We start from the raw sequence: 18170 nt of genomic DNA, 5'->3' as shown, positions 1-18170 counted from the left end.
AAATGCAATGTAGCTGTCCACATATTTCTATATGACTAATAAGTGTGCAGTTCCATATCAAATTTTTGATGCACTTTTTTTGTTCTGATATTAAGCAACTGTTGCTACTGGATCTTCTTTTCAGCCAGTTCTGCTATGCAGATTGCAGCGTAGCTCTGATCAAAGGCATTGGTTTATTCTAAAGAATACTTTAAAATAAAATATGTATCTAGGTTGATGGTTTCTTGCTGTTGAGACAGGAACTGTTTCAAAAGAACAACTTTATTAAGTTCGATAGAACTGGTGATGGACTTTTAACTACAAATGTGCTGCCAAGCTGTGTGGCAGTGATTGCTTTGTATAATGCATTTTTAAAAATTATTTCACATAGCTTAATTTAATCTGTTTGTTGTCAGGCTTTATCATTTGTAGGAATTTTGAAGTGTTGGTTTGTTTTTCCCTAGCTCTAGTTGCTGACCTACTTGTCTGTTTTATAAATAAAAATAGTTTTCCTCTTTTACAGTCAGTCTACCTGTGTAAACTACAACATAGTTTTTACTAAGAAATTTTTCCAATTTTCAAATTTTTTCTGTATAATCTTGGAGACTTTCATATGAATTTCAAATTAGAGCAGGAAGGCCAAATGGTGCAAATGTAATTAGGATAAACAGATGGGATATTTTAGAAGGTAGTAAAATATAAACAGAGTGAGGAGCTCTGATACTGAGCAGCATGCTTGCTGTCAAACATCCAGTTAATTTACTTGTTAAAAGCTGGAATGTAGGCTGGCTGTTTGTGATACTTCCTTTTGCTTTCTTAAAGGGAACTGAAAAGTGTCATTTGATTGACCCAGTTTATCTTGTCATCTTGTCATAGATTAAATTGAAAATACAAATATTAATTTCCTTCAAAGGCACTGAATGATCCACTTTAATTGTTAAAACATGTATTTAGTAACTCCATCACTTTAAATTTTATTTCAGCAAGTTCCTATTGTAGATTAAATTTTAGTCTTTTTAGTTTCTAGGAATAAAATATGTTAGAGATGCTGTATTACTTCTGTTGAGTCAGATAACATTAAGTGGACATATGTTTCACTTGAATGTGTTGTGATAGAGCTGTGGAAAGATAATTCTCTTGTAAGTATTACTATAGAATACTGTTGCAATGCATATTTGCTTTATTATACAGTAGCTCTTTAGGACATTAAGTCATTCTAAATTCTTCCATGTGAATTGCATTACTTCTTTTCAAACAGGATTGGCAGCTCTGCTGGTACATTTTACCACCTTTTGACTGTTTTGTAAAAATCTGCTTTGTCATGTCACGTGCTGTTTTGACTTAAACTTCGTTATCTTTACATATTTTACTAATTTGTGGTATCTCCTTGATTGTAGTTTGACTGATGGCATAGTGCTTGCATTGTCATTTTATTCAGTGTTTCCTTTTTAGCCCTCATTTTGAGGACCTCACTGAATTCTTAGTATTTTTCAAGAGCATGCTCAAGTCCACTACAGACTTATGTCTACTTAGAGTACATTTGCTAACCTTGCAGAAATTCACTAATTGACATATAAATAGAAGAGAAATGGCAGCTATTTGGTACTGAGAGAAAAGCTGGCTGCTTGCTTTTGATTTTCTTTAGCTTCCCTTTCAATGAATACAGTGTGGTTATGAATGAATGAAATAATTGCTTTGGCTTGCATTTTCTTTAGGGGAGATTTGGAATACTCTTAAAGCTTTTTTCAACTGTTAGCCATTGAATTGCTCTGAAGAGAAATTTAACCATATTTTTGTTCAGTTTCAAGCAAATCATATTGTGTGAGGAAGTTTTCTGTAGAAGATTTTATCCATTTTTATGACATTTTAAATAGCTATGGGTTTTCTTTTCTGTTTTATGGAATGTGTTGGATCTTTTATTGATAAATAATGGTAAAGTTTTGTAGGAATGCTTCTTTTGGATTTCATACTTACAGATAATTTGTTCTAATTTGTTCATTTTGTTCTGCTTTGTTTGCAATACTAAATGCCCACTATTAAATTTCCAATAGATGTTTTATCCTGAAAAACTAAGATTAAATAAGAAGCAAAAGTTCCATTAATTTAAAGCTCCTTTGATTTGCTGCTGTACAAAGGACTTGAGCTTAAAATCAGAGGAGGTAGTTCTTTTTCACAGGAAAAGGTAATGACACACGTGCAAGTTACTTGCTGTATTTAGTGAATGTTTGCTACACTGTTTGTTGGTTGTGATAGTGAAGCATTATTGTAGCAATTATCTTGATAATCAGTGGTCAAATGCTAAAAGCTTTCTGACAGCTTGACATACAACTTTGGCATTAGCTAGCTGCTTGTTCCTTTTGGAGAAGGTTACTAATTAAATCTGCCTAGTTGCAAGGAGCAGAGCCTGAGAGTATGCAAATCTGAAGCCTCTCACTTCCTGTGATTGCTGGATTCAGTACATGCTATTGAGAATGCTGTATTTTCAGAGGCTTTTTGTATTCTGCTCACAGTGTTTGCTGAGCAGAAACTGTAGCTAAAAATAACTAAAATGAATTTCTCTGTCTCTTTCTTTCTCACTGCAGGATGACGTAGCTTTGCCAAGGATTTATCAGCTAAGCAGAAAATGAGCTTAACATCCTGGTTTTTGGTGAGCAGTGGAGGCACCCGACATAGGCTGCCACGAGAAATGATTTTTGTTGGAAGAGATGACTGTGAGCTGATGTTACAGGTAATTGCTTCAGCCTCCCATGTGCAGCTGCTCAAATCATGAACTTAATGCACCAGCTTCATGCATTCCTTTAGAAAAAGAAATTCCCCAGATGTTGGGGAGCAATTGTTTTGAAGAATCTTTTGTGTCCTTAGGAAAAAAAAATAGTTTAAATTTATTGCTGTCAATCGTGCAGTTACTGCTTAAGTACAGAGAATCACATTTTCTTCATATAAATCAAATGCAGAATGCAAGGATAGAAGATGAAATACATTTTGCAATATGACCAGCAAAGTAAGTAGACTGTGTTCCATAAAATGTGATAATGTTAAGAGAGCTGGATGCTTTTGAAAGGAGCCTTCTTTTTTCGGCAGCTTGTAATCTAATTTAGTCACATGATTTGATGTAATTCTATCCCCATGCCCTGATTGTGTTGTACAAAGGAAAATGAAATTTGTAGAGAAGAGTATTTCTCTGTCTCTGAAGAAGTTGAATGACAGAGTTTAAATAGAATTGAAAATACACAAGTCAAAATAGCTTGATCCTTCAGTAACTTCCTCAACTTTGAGGATGACTCTGTGTAGCTCTTAGATGTGTGTAGCTGTGTTGTTATGTAGCCATATTGCTTGCACTTTGCACTATTAAAGCTATAGTCCTCTGACCTGCCTTTTTCTAATTTTTTTTTTTAATGACTGTTGGTAGTATTTTGGGAAGTTTTTCTTACATTTTTGTTGTTTAGTGTAGAGCTCTTAAGAAGATTGAACTTCAAAACTAACATTGTCAGCACTTCCTACCATTCAATAAAATACTTTGTTTTGGAGTTTTTGTTCCCAAAAGTTGTGTATGCAGCCATTATTGGCCAAATTAGAGTCTTACTTGCAAATGAGGTGCTTAGAGATGTAATCCTACATTTATTACTCAGAATGTAATCTCTCCAGTAAATTGCATTTGGTTCTCAGCCTCAGAAGGCATTGAGATATTTTATTGGTGATATTAGAAAGCACTTGACAGTACTCTTAATTTCTCTTTAAAAACAGATAGGATGATGGCTTGATAATTTATGTGGGAAGTATTTAAAAAACCCAAACAAACAAGTGCACAGATAAATCCACCAACATCCAAAACGACAACGAAAGAAAAGCAACCAAAAAGCCCCACCCCACCAGTTCCTGCCCAGTAGGTTATAATCCAAAAGTGCTTTCATTTTACTAGTAACTTGTTTTAGAGGACTGTTGTCGGTAAATAAGGGAACGTCTCCTTTCTTCTCTGCTATGCCATCCATAGTAGATCAGTCCTTAGAGTGAAACATTTATTCTTTTGTGTTACAGAGCTTGACCTTCAAAGGTAGTTGCCTCTGATTAATACTGTGAATAGATTTGAGTTATTTACAAACATTATTTGTTGTGTATTTACTTCAGAGTTAGTGAAAAAAATCAAGGGGCGTGGAGATTTCAAGAATATTCTTTTTAGCCTGCTGCTGTATTAGGTCTACATGCCAGCATGACTGTAACACCACACAGTGCTGCAGGGGGAGGAACCCACCAAGAGAGAAGCTAATAATGTGTTCTTGTTCTGTGTGTGTAACTCTTTGTGCAAGAAAGACCTTCCTCTCCACTCTTGACAACTTGGTTGTTCTCTTACTGCAAAGCATGTGGACAATGCATGATAAAGAAAGCAGAATTTAATGCTTTTATTCATAATTGCTTGACAGAAAACATATGATAAAAGCCTTAATGAAAAGAATTTTGACTCTGTTTCATGCTTGATATACCTCAGATCTCTACCTGTAAACACTTGTTGTTCTACACGGTTTAGTTCACATCTGGGAATACAGATCTGCCTTTTTTTGTAAATATGTTTAAAAAGTCTTCCTGTTTAGCTAACTGTTCCATTGCATCAGCCTGATTGTGGATAAACACTACATTTCCCTCTTCTTTAACCTTTATGGTTAGAAATCTTTTTGAATGTTATTGGAGAAATCATCTCCAGGAAAAAACATCTACATTATTTACAATATCAGAATTGTTTGGAAAGAAGAATGCATTTATTTTCTCAATATGCAGAAAATATTCTGTATTCTGAATATTTTCTTAGTAGTCTGGATTGAATTGAAGAGTATCTCTCTAAAATAACACCAGTTACAAATTTCTTTTGACTGAGGATGGAGTTTTCCTCTTCATATTTGTATGGCTTTTACAGCAGTTATTCTGTGATTCTTATTTCTGCAGACATATGTAAATCTTTGTACTGGATCTGGCTAGTTGGTAGGGTTTTTTTTTTATAGAAGCCATTATGGTACTGTTTTGGATTTGGGACCAGAACACTGTTGATAGCACACCACTCTTTTGGCTGTTGCTGAACAGTGTGTGTGCAGTTTGAAGGCATTCTCTCTCACTCTGCTCCTCCTACACACGCTTGACTGGGGGAAGGCACAAGATGTGGAGAAGGAGCACAAACGAGGACAGCTGACCCAAACTGACCAAAGGGATATTCTGTGACAAATAATGTGTTGTGCTTGGCAGTGCAATCTGAGGGAGGGGCTTTGGGGAAGATAGGTGCTGCTCAAAGACTGTCTGGGTACTGGGCTGCTTGTGTTAGGTGGGAAGTGATTGCCTTCTCATCACTTGATTTGTTTTACTTCTTCCTTCTTCCTCTTTGCTGCTGAAACTTGACCCATGAGTTCTTTCCTTTTGCTCTTCCTGTTCTGTCCCACATCCCGCTTGTGCAGGCAGCAGAGAGTGAGTGAGCAGCTGTGTGGCTTTTAGCTGCCAGCCAGGGCACCACAGTCTTACAAAAAGGAATTTTAAAAACCCTTACATTTGAATGGAAGGCTGCAATAACAAAGCCAAAGGAAAAAAGGCATTCAAAAGACTTGCACTGTCTTTGCACCTGCAAAGATCAGCTGAAACTAATAAGGAGTCCAATTATATATAAGTAATTTGAACCTGAGCAGAACTGTGAAGTTCTGCAGAATTTCATATGCTTCTGTAAAAACCACAGACTTGAGTAATCATTCTTAGCATTTCAGATGATGTGACACAGTATCATGACGCTTTGAGGATTTTTTCATGTCCTTTCTCTTTTAACTTATTTTTAATAGGATTTAGCACATAAAGATAATTAAATAAATTTTTAGTAATACAGTATGTATTTGAATAACAACATTGTGAGAAGTTAAAAATTTTTTTCAATAGCTTAGGTGAAAAAATATGGTAATTCTTGGTGCAGTGGTTCCACTTGAGTGTGGAAAAATGTAATGTGTGCTTGATATTGTAGGCTCAGCAGAACATGCACATCAGTGAATTTCATTGTATTGAGATTGTTTTCACTTGAGAGGTTACTAAGTTAGTAGAAAATGAACCGTGTTGCTGTGTCTTCACCTGCCATTAAAACACTTAACTGATGTAGTATATTAGTGCAGCTTATATTGGCAGGGAACTTGTTCATTTGTCTGTCTCTTCCTTATTCTCCACTTGGATATCATGCCCCCTCCCATTATACCCTTCAAAAATGCAGAGCAAAATAAAAAGTCTAAACATAAAATAGTAAGTATAAGCAGAAAAACATTGATCTCACTTCTTTGGGGAGAAAGCAAAGCAGTCATAAGATTAAATGGATGGGAAGAATGAGAAAGTAAATTAAAAATAAGGAAAATAATAGTAGCAAGTCTCAAGAGATGGAAAAGGAGTGAGGTGATAACTATGGGATTACAATAAGAGAAAACATCTCCTTAGGAGTACTGGTTGTGTGTTCTGATGCCTTGCACTGGCCAGTGCGCTTGGTAAGGCAGGACTCCTAGAACTGACAGACCACAAATGCTGGTACCCAGAAGTCATGGTAGTCTCAGACAGAAATGTGCATTCTCTGTGCAATACAGTCCTGAAAAATGGGTTGAGTAGCAAGGATAGAAGATGCAAACCTGAAATTAGGAGCTGTGATGGTGGAAGGAATGTGCTGCTGTGCAGTCATGTTGTGACAGTGCACTAGCAGAATTAAGAGCAAACATAAGATCAAGTGTGGGCTGATGGAAAGGATGAGCTGTGATCTCCTTTCTCTTGGGAGCTCTTGAAGATGTCCAGGTGCTGACCATATGTGTGCATGAAGGAGACACTTCCAGCCCCACCTCCCTTGCTTGCCATCAGCACCTCAGGCTGTAAACACTTGGCAAGGAGTGAGTGGTGAAAGAGGGACTTGGTTGTTAGGTAGCTGCTGTTCTTGGATGAAATAGTAGCCAGGATTGTTCCTCATCTGTGTGGTGATGTTTGGATGTGAAATAAAGAATTAATGAAAAAAAGAAATGGATACTGAAGTGCTTAAGGGAGGACTGAGAAAGTCAGAACTGATGGGAATAGTAATTAAGGAACTGCTCAGACATTTAGTGAAGAGGCTTTAGCTAATTGGTTCAGGAAATTGAGATCAAGGAGAAACACTTGGAATGCTTGTATACTACAGTAATTATCCCAGATGTGTGACAGGAAATGGAGTTAGAGAGAGAACAGCAACACCCCGGAATCACAGTAATGTCTTGAAAGATGCATGTAATGAAGGGGAGAGAGAGAGAGAGACTAAGAAATAAAGTGCAGATGATAATATTATATTAAACATCAGTGATCCTAGACTGAAAAAAAAAGTAAAACCTTTGGATGAGGTATATCTGGATCTGACTTATCATATTTAGGGAAACATTAAGAAAATCATTATTTTGAATTAAATTTAGGGTTCTGCTATGGGTACCTGGAGTTGGGTTAGATATTATCCTTTTTGTATGTGGGACTATCTTTTTTACGTAATTTGAATAAATGTGCTATGTAGAAAGAAAATAATCACACTGCTCTAAGAAATAGCCATAACCACCTCATGTGGTTTTCAAATACCTTATTTTCTTTTCTTTAATATATTTTAGTCACGGAGTGTGGACAAGCAACATGCTGTACTCAACTATGATGCCTCTACAGATGAACACTTGGTGAAGGATTTGGGCAGCTTGAATGGGGTAAGTTAACATCAGAAATAGATAGCTCTCCATAGTGTTCTGTATCTTTGTTTTGGGATTTCTTTGAGTCATTATTAATTGTACATTAGTACCTTTTTAATGCATGTCTGGAGATGGGGGAACATTCAAAAGGAAAGTGTAGTCTTTGCAGGGGCTTTCCACTGCATGTTTTATAAAGGGCTGCTGTTAATTCCAGTAATAAGAGGGCTTCGGCAATAGGAAAAGCTCAAAACAATAGAAAGGAGTGTGTTACACTTACGTTTTTCAGAATTAAAAAAAAAGAATCTTGACTATAATATCTAAAAGCCCTGACATATTTCAATCTCTAAAATGTGCTATTATGATATGGATTTTATTTCACATGCTATTCCTTTTTCTTCTGGTACAATAGAGAAAACAATGTTAAACTGTATTTCTACTGTACATATGTGGAAAAAAATAATTATGCAATAACCATGTATGAAAATCAATTTAACTAATACTGTATTTGCATTTAGTTTTTCAGAATCATTTTTATTAAAAATCTCTATGAATAATTTGTGTCAAGTAATTGCAAACTAATACAGGAGAAATCCAAAGTTATGGGAAATGTAAAGGTTTGGATGACATTTTATGTTCTAAGGCTTTTCTAGGAAGTGCATATTCAGAATTCTAGCTAAGCACCACTTTTGATAAAAGTTTTTGATATTATAGCAAATTATTAAAAACATAGTAACTTTGTTATCATTTTGTAGCCCTTTAGATACTTCTTTATGACCTCTGTATTTGCAGTAGTTATGGTTGTTATTTTATAACATTAAGTGTTTGGCTCTGTTGTGAATATGTACAGAATAAAATCATGAGTTCATCTGTGACTGTCTATTTGAATAATACTTAGAAAGCTACTGATAGTGAATAGTTTTGTCAAGTGTTTAAATAAATAGAAGATGAACTCTCAAGTTACTACCTTTTGATCTTGAAGTGCATTTCAAAATAAAACTCTGTCACTGACTCTATTAGTTTTTCTGTATTTTAAGGTAACTAACTCAGCCTTCCAAAGAGTCAGTCTCAACTCCACGTGAAACCATTGAAGGGCTATATCCTTTGAACACTTGTAGACATACAAGGACTTTGGTCCTTAAATATTTAATATACCTCTATATTTTCAAAGTTGGTGTGCTGTTTCAAGGCAGTGATCAAAAATAAGTTGAGCACATAGACTTTTTTTGCTGAGACATTTGATTTTATTCCCTAGTTGTGTAATTCCTGTAGTCAGTAGGCATACATTCAGATTTTTGTTGCCTTGTCACAAAACTGGAATTGAATAGAAATATATGTTAAAAGGTCTTCATTCAACTCCTTTTTTTGCCTCTGATAAAGAGCTTTCAGTGATTTGCTTCACTTGATCTAATTCATTCTCAAGTTTGAGGTGAAGCTTCAGTTGCTTTAGAGCTGTTTACTCAGAGACATCAAAGGAACTCTTTCTTCACACTGTTTTGGGACAAGGAATATTAAATCTCAGGAGTTCAGTCCTTTCTCTTTGTCTTCACAGTGTTTTCCTTACTGTCACTTTCCCACTGTGCTTTTCTTTCATACCTCTGCTTACCTGGTTTCAGGTTAATGCAGAAAAAACATTATTTTTGTAACACCATACTTAATTGTGTGGCAGAACAATGGCTTAGTACCATATGGTGAACTAGGTAATAATTCTTATAGGCTAGCTGCTGTTTCCACTGGGAGAACTACCTCCCTAGCAGCCAAGTGCCTCTTCTAGTGCTTCAGCAGCTGCTACCCTGTCTTATTTTGCATCCTTCATCGAAAGATTTATTTTGCATCTCTCCTGTTGGTCCCATCTCTTTTGAGAACAGATACATACTTCTCTTAGTATAAAGTATTACTCCATTCCTGGTATAATGCACTTTAACCACGCATGATAACTCAGAGTTTAAGGGGAGGTGGCTAATACCAATATTTTGGTTTTGAGTGTTCTGAGTGTTATAATTTCACAAGCTGAACTATGATTGCACCTGATGCCCTAATGCCTGAATATTCTTATATGTGTGGTTGATTCACTCTCAGTTCAGTGAAAAGGTTACAGGAATCTTTTTCATGGACTTCTAAATCTAGAAGACTTTATCCTGGACACATAGGTTTGAAAAAAAAAAAAAAGCAAAAGTAAATTTTAATCAGTTTTACATTAAGTAAAATTGTATTTCTGATAGTTTGTTGTGACTCATTCTGGACACTCCTGTTTTTCATTTTCCATACAAAAAAGATGAAGGAATTTCTCTTTTCTGAAGCAAATGCGTGCAGGTGCTAGTATGTAATTACTATTTCCCTAGTATCAGTAGAATTCAAGTGTGAACTTTTGAACTCAAAAACATACCAGAAGAAGTATTAACAATCCATGGCCCTGTTGAGTAACATTCTTCTCAGGAATATTTACAGGATAGCAAACTGATGTTTCAGGACTGGATTCTGAAAAGCTTAGCAAACTTTATGAAGGCTTAAAGACAGTTGTCTCTCACTATTTGAAGAATAAACTTTAGAAATCATGTGAATGGAGTTATTTAAAGGGGTAAAGGATTCTTTATTTACAGAGTAACTAGTTTTTTCAAGCTAACTTTGTCTGGCATCCCAAAGCATGTGATGAGATTTTAAAGCTCCAGCGGCAGAGTAACCAAGACTTGGTTGTTTTATGCTGTCACTTCAGTCCTGAGCATGAGGCTGTCAGTGGACTGCACACACAGGTCACACACAGCCTTTGGAGTTCTCTACATTGGCTATGCTGTGTATGTTTATGAATTTCAGAACTCTGACCTGGGAGGAAAAATGCATGCATACATATAGACATAGATGTCTACAAGGTGGCCTGAATTCTGTAGGTTCACTGAAATTCAGAGTGCCTTGATGATAGTCTTCACAGAGGTTTATGCCCTGGACTCTCAAATGTTAAAGTGAAATAAATTTGCCTGAAACCTTATTGAAAGTTTCATGCTTACAAACCAGTGACTAGTTGTACCTTTTGTTCTTATTTCCCATGGAAGATATTTTCTACAAAGTAGGTAAACAGTTTTTAAAATAATGAAATAAACATTCTTTTCCTTTAGAAAAAGAAAATTAAATGGAAGATCCTCTTACTATTTTGGGGAAGGAGATTGTTTCTCTCTAACCACAATTCATTTAATACTAGACTCATGAGCAAAACAACAATTTAAATATTTAAATTTTTGACTTATTTAATTATTCAAGTTTTTCCAACTTCAGAGTGCTTATAAAATGGCATATTTCAACTGTTTCTTTCTTTAGAAACAGGTACATGTTGTAGAAGTTTTAAGTTAGAAGTAGGATGATCCTGTAGTGTTACAATATACTGAATTCTTACCGCTGATTTTTGGTGGTACTAAGATGCACAAACTTGGTCCATGTTTTCTTAAGTCCTTTGACAATGATTAGAAATAAACTGTCTCAGAACTCTCCTATCCGATGCTAGATGCGGTACAAATATGATGATAAGTCAATTCTGGCATTTAATTTGGATTGAAAAAAGCAAACTACAAGAAAAATAGTGGAGGTGCTAATTCAAGGGAACATTAATCAACACTTCCATGATATTCCTACCAAGATGAAACGTGCAAGGAATTTTTCAAAGCTAGTGTGCATCTTGGTAATGAACTGGTGTTTTACCTTCCTTTTGGCAGGGTTTGTTAAACAGCTGGCAATTTGAGCTTATAGTTTCCTTGTGCATCATCAGTAGAAAGTTTGTGGTGCTGAAGACTTTCTTACAGAATTATTTAATTTTGTTGTTTTGGAATTTAATGGTATTTCTTTCTGTCCTCATTTGTTCTGCAGACATTTGTGAATGATGTGAGGATTCCAGAACAGACATACATCACCCTGAAGTTAGAAGATAAATTGAGATTTGGATATGATATCCTTGCCATAAAAATGCAGTGTCAGTATGCGCTTGTTTTGTTAGAAGTATGGTTGTGTCAAGTGTTCTCATTACTGCAAAACTGCCTATATTAGAGAAAATCTCAGGGTTTAGGATATTCTACCTTGGTCTGAACTATTGATAAAGTACATTTCATTGTCTCTCGCTGCAGGAAACCTCAACTTTCAATTATGATTTAGAACATAATGTGTATCTTCTGTGTTGCTAAAAAGTACTACTTTTCTTTGAGGCAAATATATAAATATTTGTAACATATGCAGTTGTATACCAGCAGATAAGATTACAATTAAATATTCAGCAGACTGCTGAATGAAAAAAAATTGCTTTCATTATTAAAACACTAAGGTATCCACTCAATGTTCTGTTTACATGTAGTCAATAACTTCATTTGCTTTGATGAATATGATTGTGCACAGTATCCTAACAGTGACATATTTTGAAAGCTGTCACCATTCCAGTGGCATAATAAGCTGCACAATTGTTACTTTTCTGTAAAATCCTCTTGTGAATTCTGAGTTTTTTCAGTATTTTCCTTATCATTTCCTACATACTAATCTTTTTACTGTGGTCAGGGGAGAGATGAGAGTCCCTGAAGAAGCACTTAAGGTAACAATGTGCAGTTCCTGGATGTTTCTTTCTCATTGTACAGTTATTATAACATAGAGAGGTTTTTTCCCACTCCTTGAGGGTTTGTGTTTTATTCTCTATTTAATGTCATGTAGCATGAAAAATTCTCAAGCCAACTCCAGTTATCCCAAAAATCTTCAGAGGCAGAAGGATCGAAACAAAGCAGCTCCAAAAGTTCAGAGTCCAAGGTAGCAGACTCCACAGCTGAAGTTCACCACAAAACTACTACAGAAGCACTGAAATCTGAAGAAAAATCAGTGGGTAAGGTTCATTTTTTGTTGCAGAAGCACAAAAACTTGGAAAGGATGTTAATTTGCTTCAGTAGGATGATTGTGAAATTTTGTAGACAGTAAGAATTTCACATATATGAACATTTAACCATAGTTTAGATGTAAATAATGCTTTTGGCAGGTAATTTCTACCTTTTTTACAGTAACATGCACATGTTAAGAACATTTTTAAAGAGAGATTTGATTGGCGTTTGTAATATTTTTGCATGTCTCTTTGCCCAAATCACAAACTTGTAGCATTTGTGGCAGAAAATTGCTATTTTTTTGCAGTTTAAGTGATAGTATTTGTTCAGAAACAGTTTGTACTTTTTACCATTACCATTACCAAGTGCACTAATTTTCTTTTGGTTGTTTTGGGGTTTTTTCCCTTTTTAAATGGGCGGGAGTTCTGTTTGTTTGTTTTGCAGTTCCTAGCATTCTTTGTTTGATGTGTCAGGATATAACTCAGTGTTCTATTGTGGTTTAAAGATTTGTGTATACTGTAGTTTCAGGCTTGTTTCTACACCATCATTCTTATTTATTTAATGTGTCATGGTGGCTCTGCTGTGGTTGTCTTAACTTTGTGTGGGTTGTGCTGCCCCCAGTATGGGAAGGGTTTGGACCTGTTGGAGTGAGGCCAGAGGAGAGCCAAAAAGATGAGCAGGGGGCTGGAGCAGACAGGGTGTGAGATGGAGTTGTTCAGCCTAGGGAAGGAAAGGCTCCAGGGAGACCTCATAGCAGCCTTTCAGTACCTAAAGGGAGCTGGTAAAAAAAGAGGGAGAGTGTATTTTACACATGCAGCTAGTGATAAAGGCTAGGTCCGATGGTTTTAAACTGAGAGAGGACAGATTTTGATTAGATGTTAGGGAGAAATTTTTTACTGTGAGAGTAGTGAACCACTTGAACAGGTTGTCCAGAGAGTTTGTGGATGTCCCATCCCTGGAGGCATTCAAGGCTTTGAGCAAACTGGTCTGGCTAAAGATGTTCCTGCCCGTGGCACGTCCCTTCCAACCCAAACCATTCTCTGATTCTCTGATGAACTTCAGCATGAGGCTTGCTGAAGTGCAGTGGATATAACCAAAAGAATGAGAAAGGGGTCAGGTATTGTTGTTTCCTTAATATGGAACTGTCTAGGTCTGATTTCCAACCTGATCAATGCTCAACAGTTTTGTTTAGGTTTCATCTCTTCTTCCAGGAGACTCACTTCAAAGAATTCTCTTCCGTACAAACAGGATTCTGTGGTATACTTAACTAACCTGTTTGTTTTGTTGTCTAATCCAGCATCTTGCTCAGGGTACATAAAGTAGCACAGTGGGGGGGGTATTATCATCACTTTCTGTTTTTCTTTTCACTCTTCCAAAAATAACAGGGATAGGGATTTATATTTGAGTGCAACTCTCAGAAGTTTTCTGGGGATTGATTCTCTACTGTTGCTATATAAATGCACATCTGCTCATTATTGCTAAATTCAGTACACAGGAATAGAATTATGGGATGGTTTGAGTTGGAACAGAGCTTAGATCACTTAGGTTACACCCCCTTGCCATGGCCAGGGACACCTTTCACCAGACCCAGGTTGCTCAAAGCCTCATCCAGCGTGTCCTGGAACACTTCAGAGATGGGGAGCATCTGCAAATTCTCTGTGTAACCATCAAGTTTTTTTAAAAAAATTAATATTGACCAAGGCATAATGCTGTGTAAAAAGGAAGTACTTAATGTCTTAAAATCATGTTGAAACCTTTGGCATGGCTATGAAATCATCTTTGGAATGCAAGTGTATAAAATACTGAAAAATGTTGATATTCCTAATCGGAAAAGTCACAGACAAGCACCTAAGGTAGATTTTAACGTACGATGTTTTATTACATACAGACTCTTTAAAATACATTCAGAACATATGTATGACACTAGAATAGCTAAATCTCTGTAGGGTGAGGCATTCTTCCAAAAGATCAGATCAAACCTAACCCAGCCAATTTATCATCAGGTTAGAAATCTCAATTATATATCAGTGGTTTTTTGCTTACTGAATTTTTGTATTTAAATATATTTAGCCATGTGCTATAGCACTTTTAGTTGTACTATAATTTAACTGATGCCTTTAAAAAAAACCCCAACCTGTAAAATTGATTGTGCTCAGTAATGTTTTACACACAAGGTAACTTTCAGCTCTCTGTAGTAGCTGTCAGCAATTTGGAACCTTGGCAGCATTGCAAAATTTGATCAGTTTTTCATGCAGTGAGTTCAGATTTCATTGAAAGGTCAATGTGGGTAAGAATGAGAATCTTCTCACAGAAATAGCAGCAAACAGCTTCTAGGAATGTTTTGCTGTCTTGATGACTTCAAACTGAAAGAAGAAATAATATTTACAGATATATCAGGGTAACAATTAGAGATGGTGTCTGCCTTTGCATAAACATTTGTGCCAGAAGTTTTATCAGGTCATTAGTAAGCTTTTATATTTAGAACCCAGATCAGTTGTCTGGCCTCCAAGTTTGTTTTGTATTTAGGCAAATGCATGCAACCATTTCACTTCAGCTTCCAGGAGAAATGATCCAAGCAAATGACTTTCTCTTCATATGATTTTAACCTAAATATCACAGCTAAACAGAAAAGTGATTTCCTCTGCTTTGGGCTGGCTTTATAGATATTTCTGCCATGCCTCGTGGGACACCTTTGTATGGGCAGCCAGCCTGGTGGGGTGAAGATGAAGCTGATGAAAAAGATGGTTGTAAGCCAGATAGCAAGCATGAAGAAAAAATGCCTGAGACAGGGGCTTCAGGTAAGTGTGTTGTCTTATTTTTGGGTTTGTTTCCTCTTTACTGAACTGCATATATTCTTAAATAGGGAACTAAACAGATGTTTGGAAGTTTCACAGTTTGCATAGATGAAAGCCTATTAAAAGATAAGGCAGTTGAAGAATATTTTTGTGAAAAACTGCATTTACAGAGATCAGTTTCACATAAAATGTGTCTGTTTTCTAGTATATAACGCAATTTTCTATCAGTAAGTGTAGCAAATAGTGTTACCTGAACCAGTGTGTCTTTTTTTTTCAGTTTAATGACAGATCCATATCTGTCATTTTATATACACAGGAGTATTTTATTGAAATAATTTCTGGAAATAAATTGTGGTTTTTACATTTGTGTCTGACTTTTAGCTATATAGGGTTATCTGTACTAGAGAAGCAGTCTCTTCTGTAATTTAATAATGCTGTATTAGTGGGAATTGCATGTCATAGTTCTTGAAGTAAGGATTTGTGTAGTCTAAAGTTCAATTGGTAATGTTTATTCCCCTGTAATACAGACCTTTTTATTAGTTAGCTTGTCTAGACACAGTATGTATTGCCAGAACTTCAATCTCAGTACCTATAATTAGGCTTTTATATCTATCGTCAGGAATATAAATAAAGTGACTGCTATTCTAATAAAGACAGTAACTTAAAACTTATTCAAGTTAGTACAAAATTCAACCGTGTTTATTTAGCACTTTAGACACCCATTTAAAGTCCAACACTTTTAAGTTTGCAGTTTTTTAAAGTACTTCAATTGAGGTCAGAATTTCTCTTTTCCTGTCATAGTACTTCCCTTGGTTAACATAAATCGTATTTTGCAGGAGCTGGAGCGAAGTCTAAAAATGTGTAAATCAAACTAAATGAACACTTCAGTGTAGTGAAGACAAGATCTTTGAAATTAACTTTTTACCATGGCCTTTTTAATGACCTCTTTCATATTATTCTAAAGTTGTCATCATTCAGACAGTAGAGCAAGTCTGTTAAGATTTGGACTATTATAAAGAAACCAGATAAAAACATTTAAATTAGTTTTCCCTCATTAAATATAAGATTATTGAAAAGTGATATGCTGAAGTCTGTGTTTTTGATGCAATGCCATGCCATTAACAAGGTGACACAAGATGCCAGCTTCTATTTAGTGTAATGTGTCTGTTCTTATTTTTTATAATTTTAGATGGCTTTTTCAGAAGTATCAAATTGCATCAAATAGTTTACATGCTCTTGTATTCATTTTATCAAGAGATTTTTCAGCAAGTAATCAGCACTTCTATCTTAGTTCCTGAGCTCCAAGAAAAATAAGATTCCAACTTTCACTCAAACTAGTCATGGAGATGCCATCTGTTTCAGTAGTAGACAAAAATAAGTTTGTTCTAGACTGAACTTCAGTAATGGGGATATTTTTGACATGAATTGCTTAGTGAAGTCATCATAAAGTAAATGATGAATAGAGAAAATAGATAAATATTTTTCTAAATTATTTAAATTTGTTTGTTTGTTTTCCATATATATACTATACAAAAACTAAATTTGGGCCCAAAGCCTTCTTGGCAAATACAACATTTTGTCCTTTTTTAAAAAAAAAATATTAGAAATCCCTTTAATTTGTGTTGTTGCTTTTGTTTAGCCATGAATGTATGTCCTATGAATAGTATTGCTCTAACAGGAGTGTAAGAATAGATTTTATTTCCTCAAACTTAAAGACTCATAATTCTGCAGGAATGGAATTCAGTTTGAAAAAGCAGATACTAAACAAAAGTCTATGTGAAAGGAAGGCACTGCAGAGAAAAATCCAAAACCTGACATTTTTGCAGAACCATTTAATTTGTGAGGATGTAGAATTAAAATCCTGTGTATACACAAATGATTTATTTACTGTGATCACCTAATCTCTGAGCAGACATGAATTGTATGTTCTGCTGGTCTGGTTTTTGACTGTTGTAGATGATTTTTAGTAGTGTTGGCAGACAGTCTGAGAAGACAAAGCATATAAAAGTTGACATTTGCTTCTGTGGGCACTTCTACAGTCTCAGAACACTGTGTCTGTGTAGCAGTGTGCAAAAGACTTTCTGAATGTTTTCATGCAATTATAAAAGCATATGATTTTTGGGTTGCTTTGGCCTGCAGTTATGTTCTATGAAAAGTTGAACTTCTTTTCAACGACTTATTATGTATTTTCTTCAAACATTTAGGCTTTATAATATAGATGAATATAATTTTAGGAAATCAATATAAAGAGACACTTGTATGAAAGAAAATTGGAAACTTCAGAAAATTTTCATGCTTGGATATTTTTAAAATATAAGCAAACTATTAAAAAATATTCAAGATTGGTGCAGCTAATTATTCTTTCATGCGTTAAATTGTATTAAATGTTTAAAACACTGATCTTGGACATGCTTTTTAATATAAACTGCCTAAAAGTAAGTACATTACAGGTGAATTCTTAAACCAAATCGATAAGTCAGATAACATTTTAACAAAGTAATCCTATTAAAAATCTGTGTCATGCTTTAATGATTTATTTCATGATTATTTTTTGAATAGAAAAGAAGACTTGAATTCTAAGAGATGGGGTAAGGTTTAATGAGGAGGTTGAAGTGGGAGATTTATTTCTGTTAAGCCAACTATAGACAATTATTCTTTACAGTCTCAAGTTAATAAGATTATTTCAATGTTCCTGTATTTCTATCACAACAGAAATTCGCTAATGAAAGTTATTTAGAAACAGAACAGAATAGCCCGGAAAACTTTGAAAAGAAAAATCCTTTCTATATTTTTCAGACATGTGTAATGCTCTGATGCAATGATCCATAGATCTACTAGTCTGTATTAAAATGAGCAGTTATGTGTACACCTCTGGCACGACT

At 35.2% G+C, this 18170-nt stretch overlaps 1 protein-coding gene across 6 annotated transcripts in view; it reads left to right on the top strand.

The window, feature by feature from the left end:
* The window catches only part of CEP170 (centrosomal protein 170), a 94653-nt gene that overhangs the window by 22098 nt on the left and 54385 nt on the right, over positions 1–18170 (top strand). For all 6 annotated transcript variants that reach the window (XM_030946125.1, XM_030946124.1, XM_030946123.1 and 3 more), the window contains exons 2-7: positions 2562–2707; positions 7590–7679; positions 11511–11589; positions 12161–12219; positions 12336–12501; positions 15157–15291. In XM_030946125.1, coding sequence (XP_030801985.1) covers positions 2603–2707; positions 7590–7679; positions 11511–11589; positions 12161–12219; positions 12336–12501; positions 15157–15291 — 634 coding nt within the window. In that variant the 5' untranslated portion in view covers positions 2562–2602. The remainder of the gene's footprint in view (positions 1–2561; positions 2708–7589; positions 7680–11510; positions 11590–12160; positions 12220–12335; positions 12502–15156; positions 15292–18170) is intronic.

Source organism: Camarhynchus parvulus, chromosome 3 (assembly GCF_901933205.1).
Source record: "Camarhynchus parvulus chromosome 3, STF_HiC, whole genome shotgun sequence".
NCBI classification, from domain to species: domain Eukaryota; kingdom Metazoa; phylum Chordata; class Aves; order Passeriformes; family Thraupidae; genus Camarhynchus; species Camarhynchus parvulus.
The sequence above is the reverse complement of the archived record's forward strand: the minus strand, read 5'-3'. Positions and strand labels throughout refer to the sequence as shown.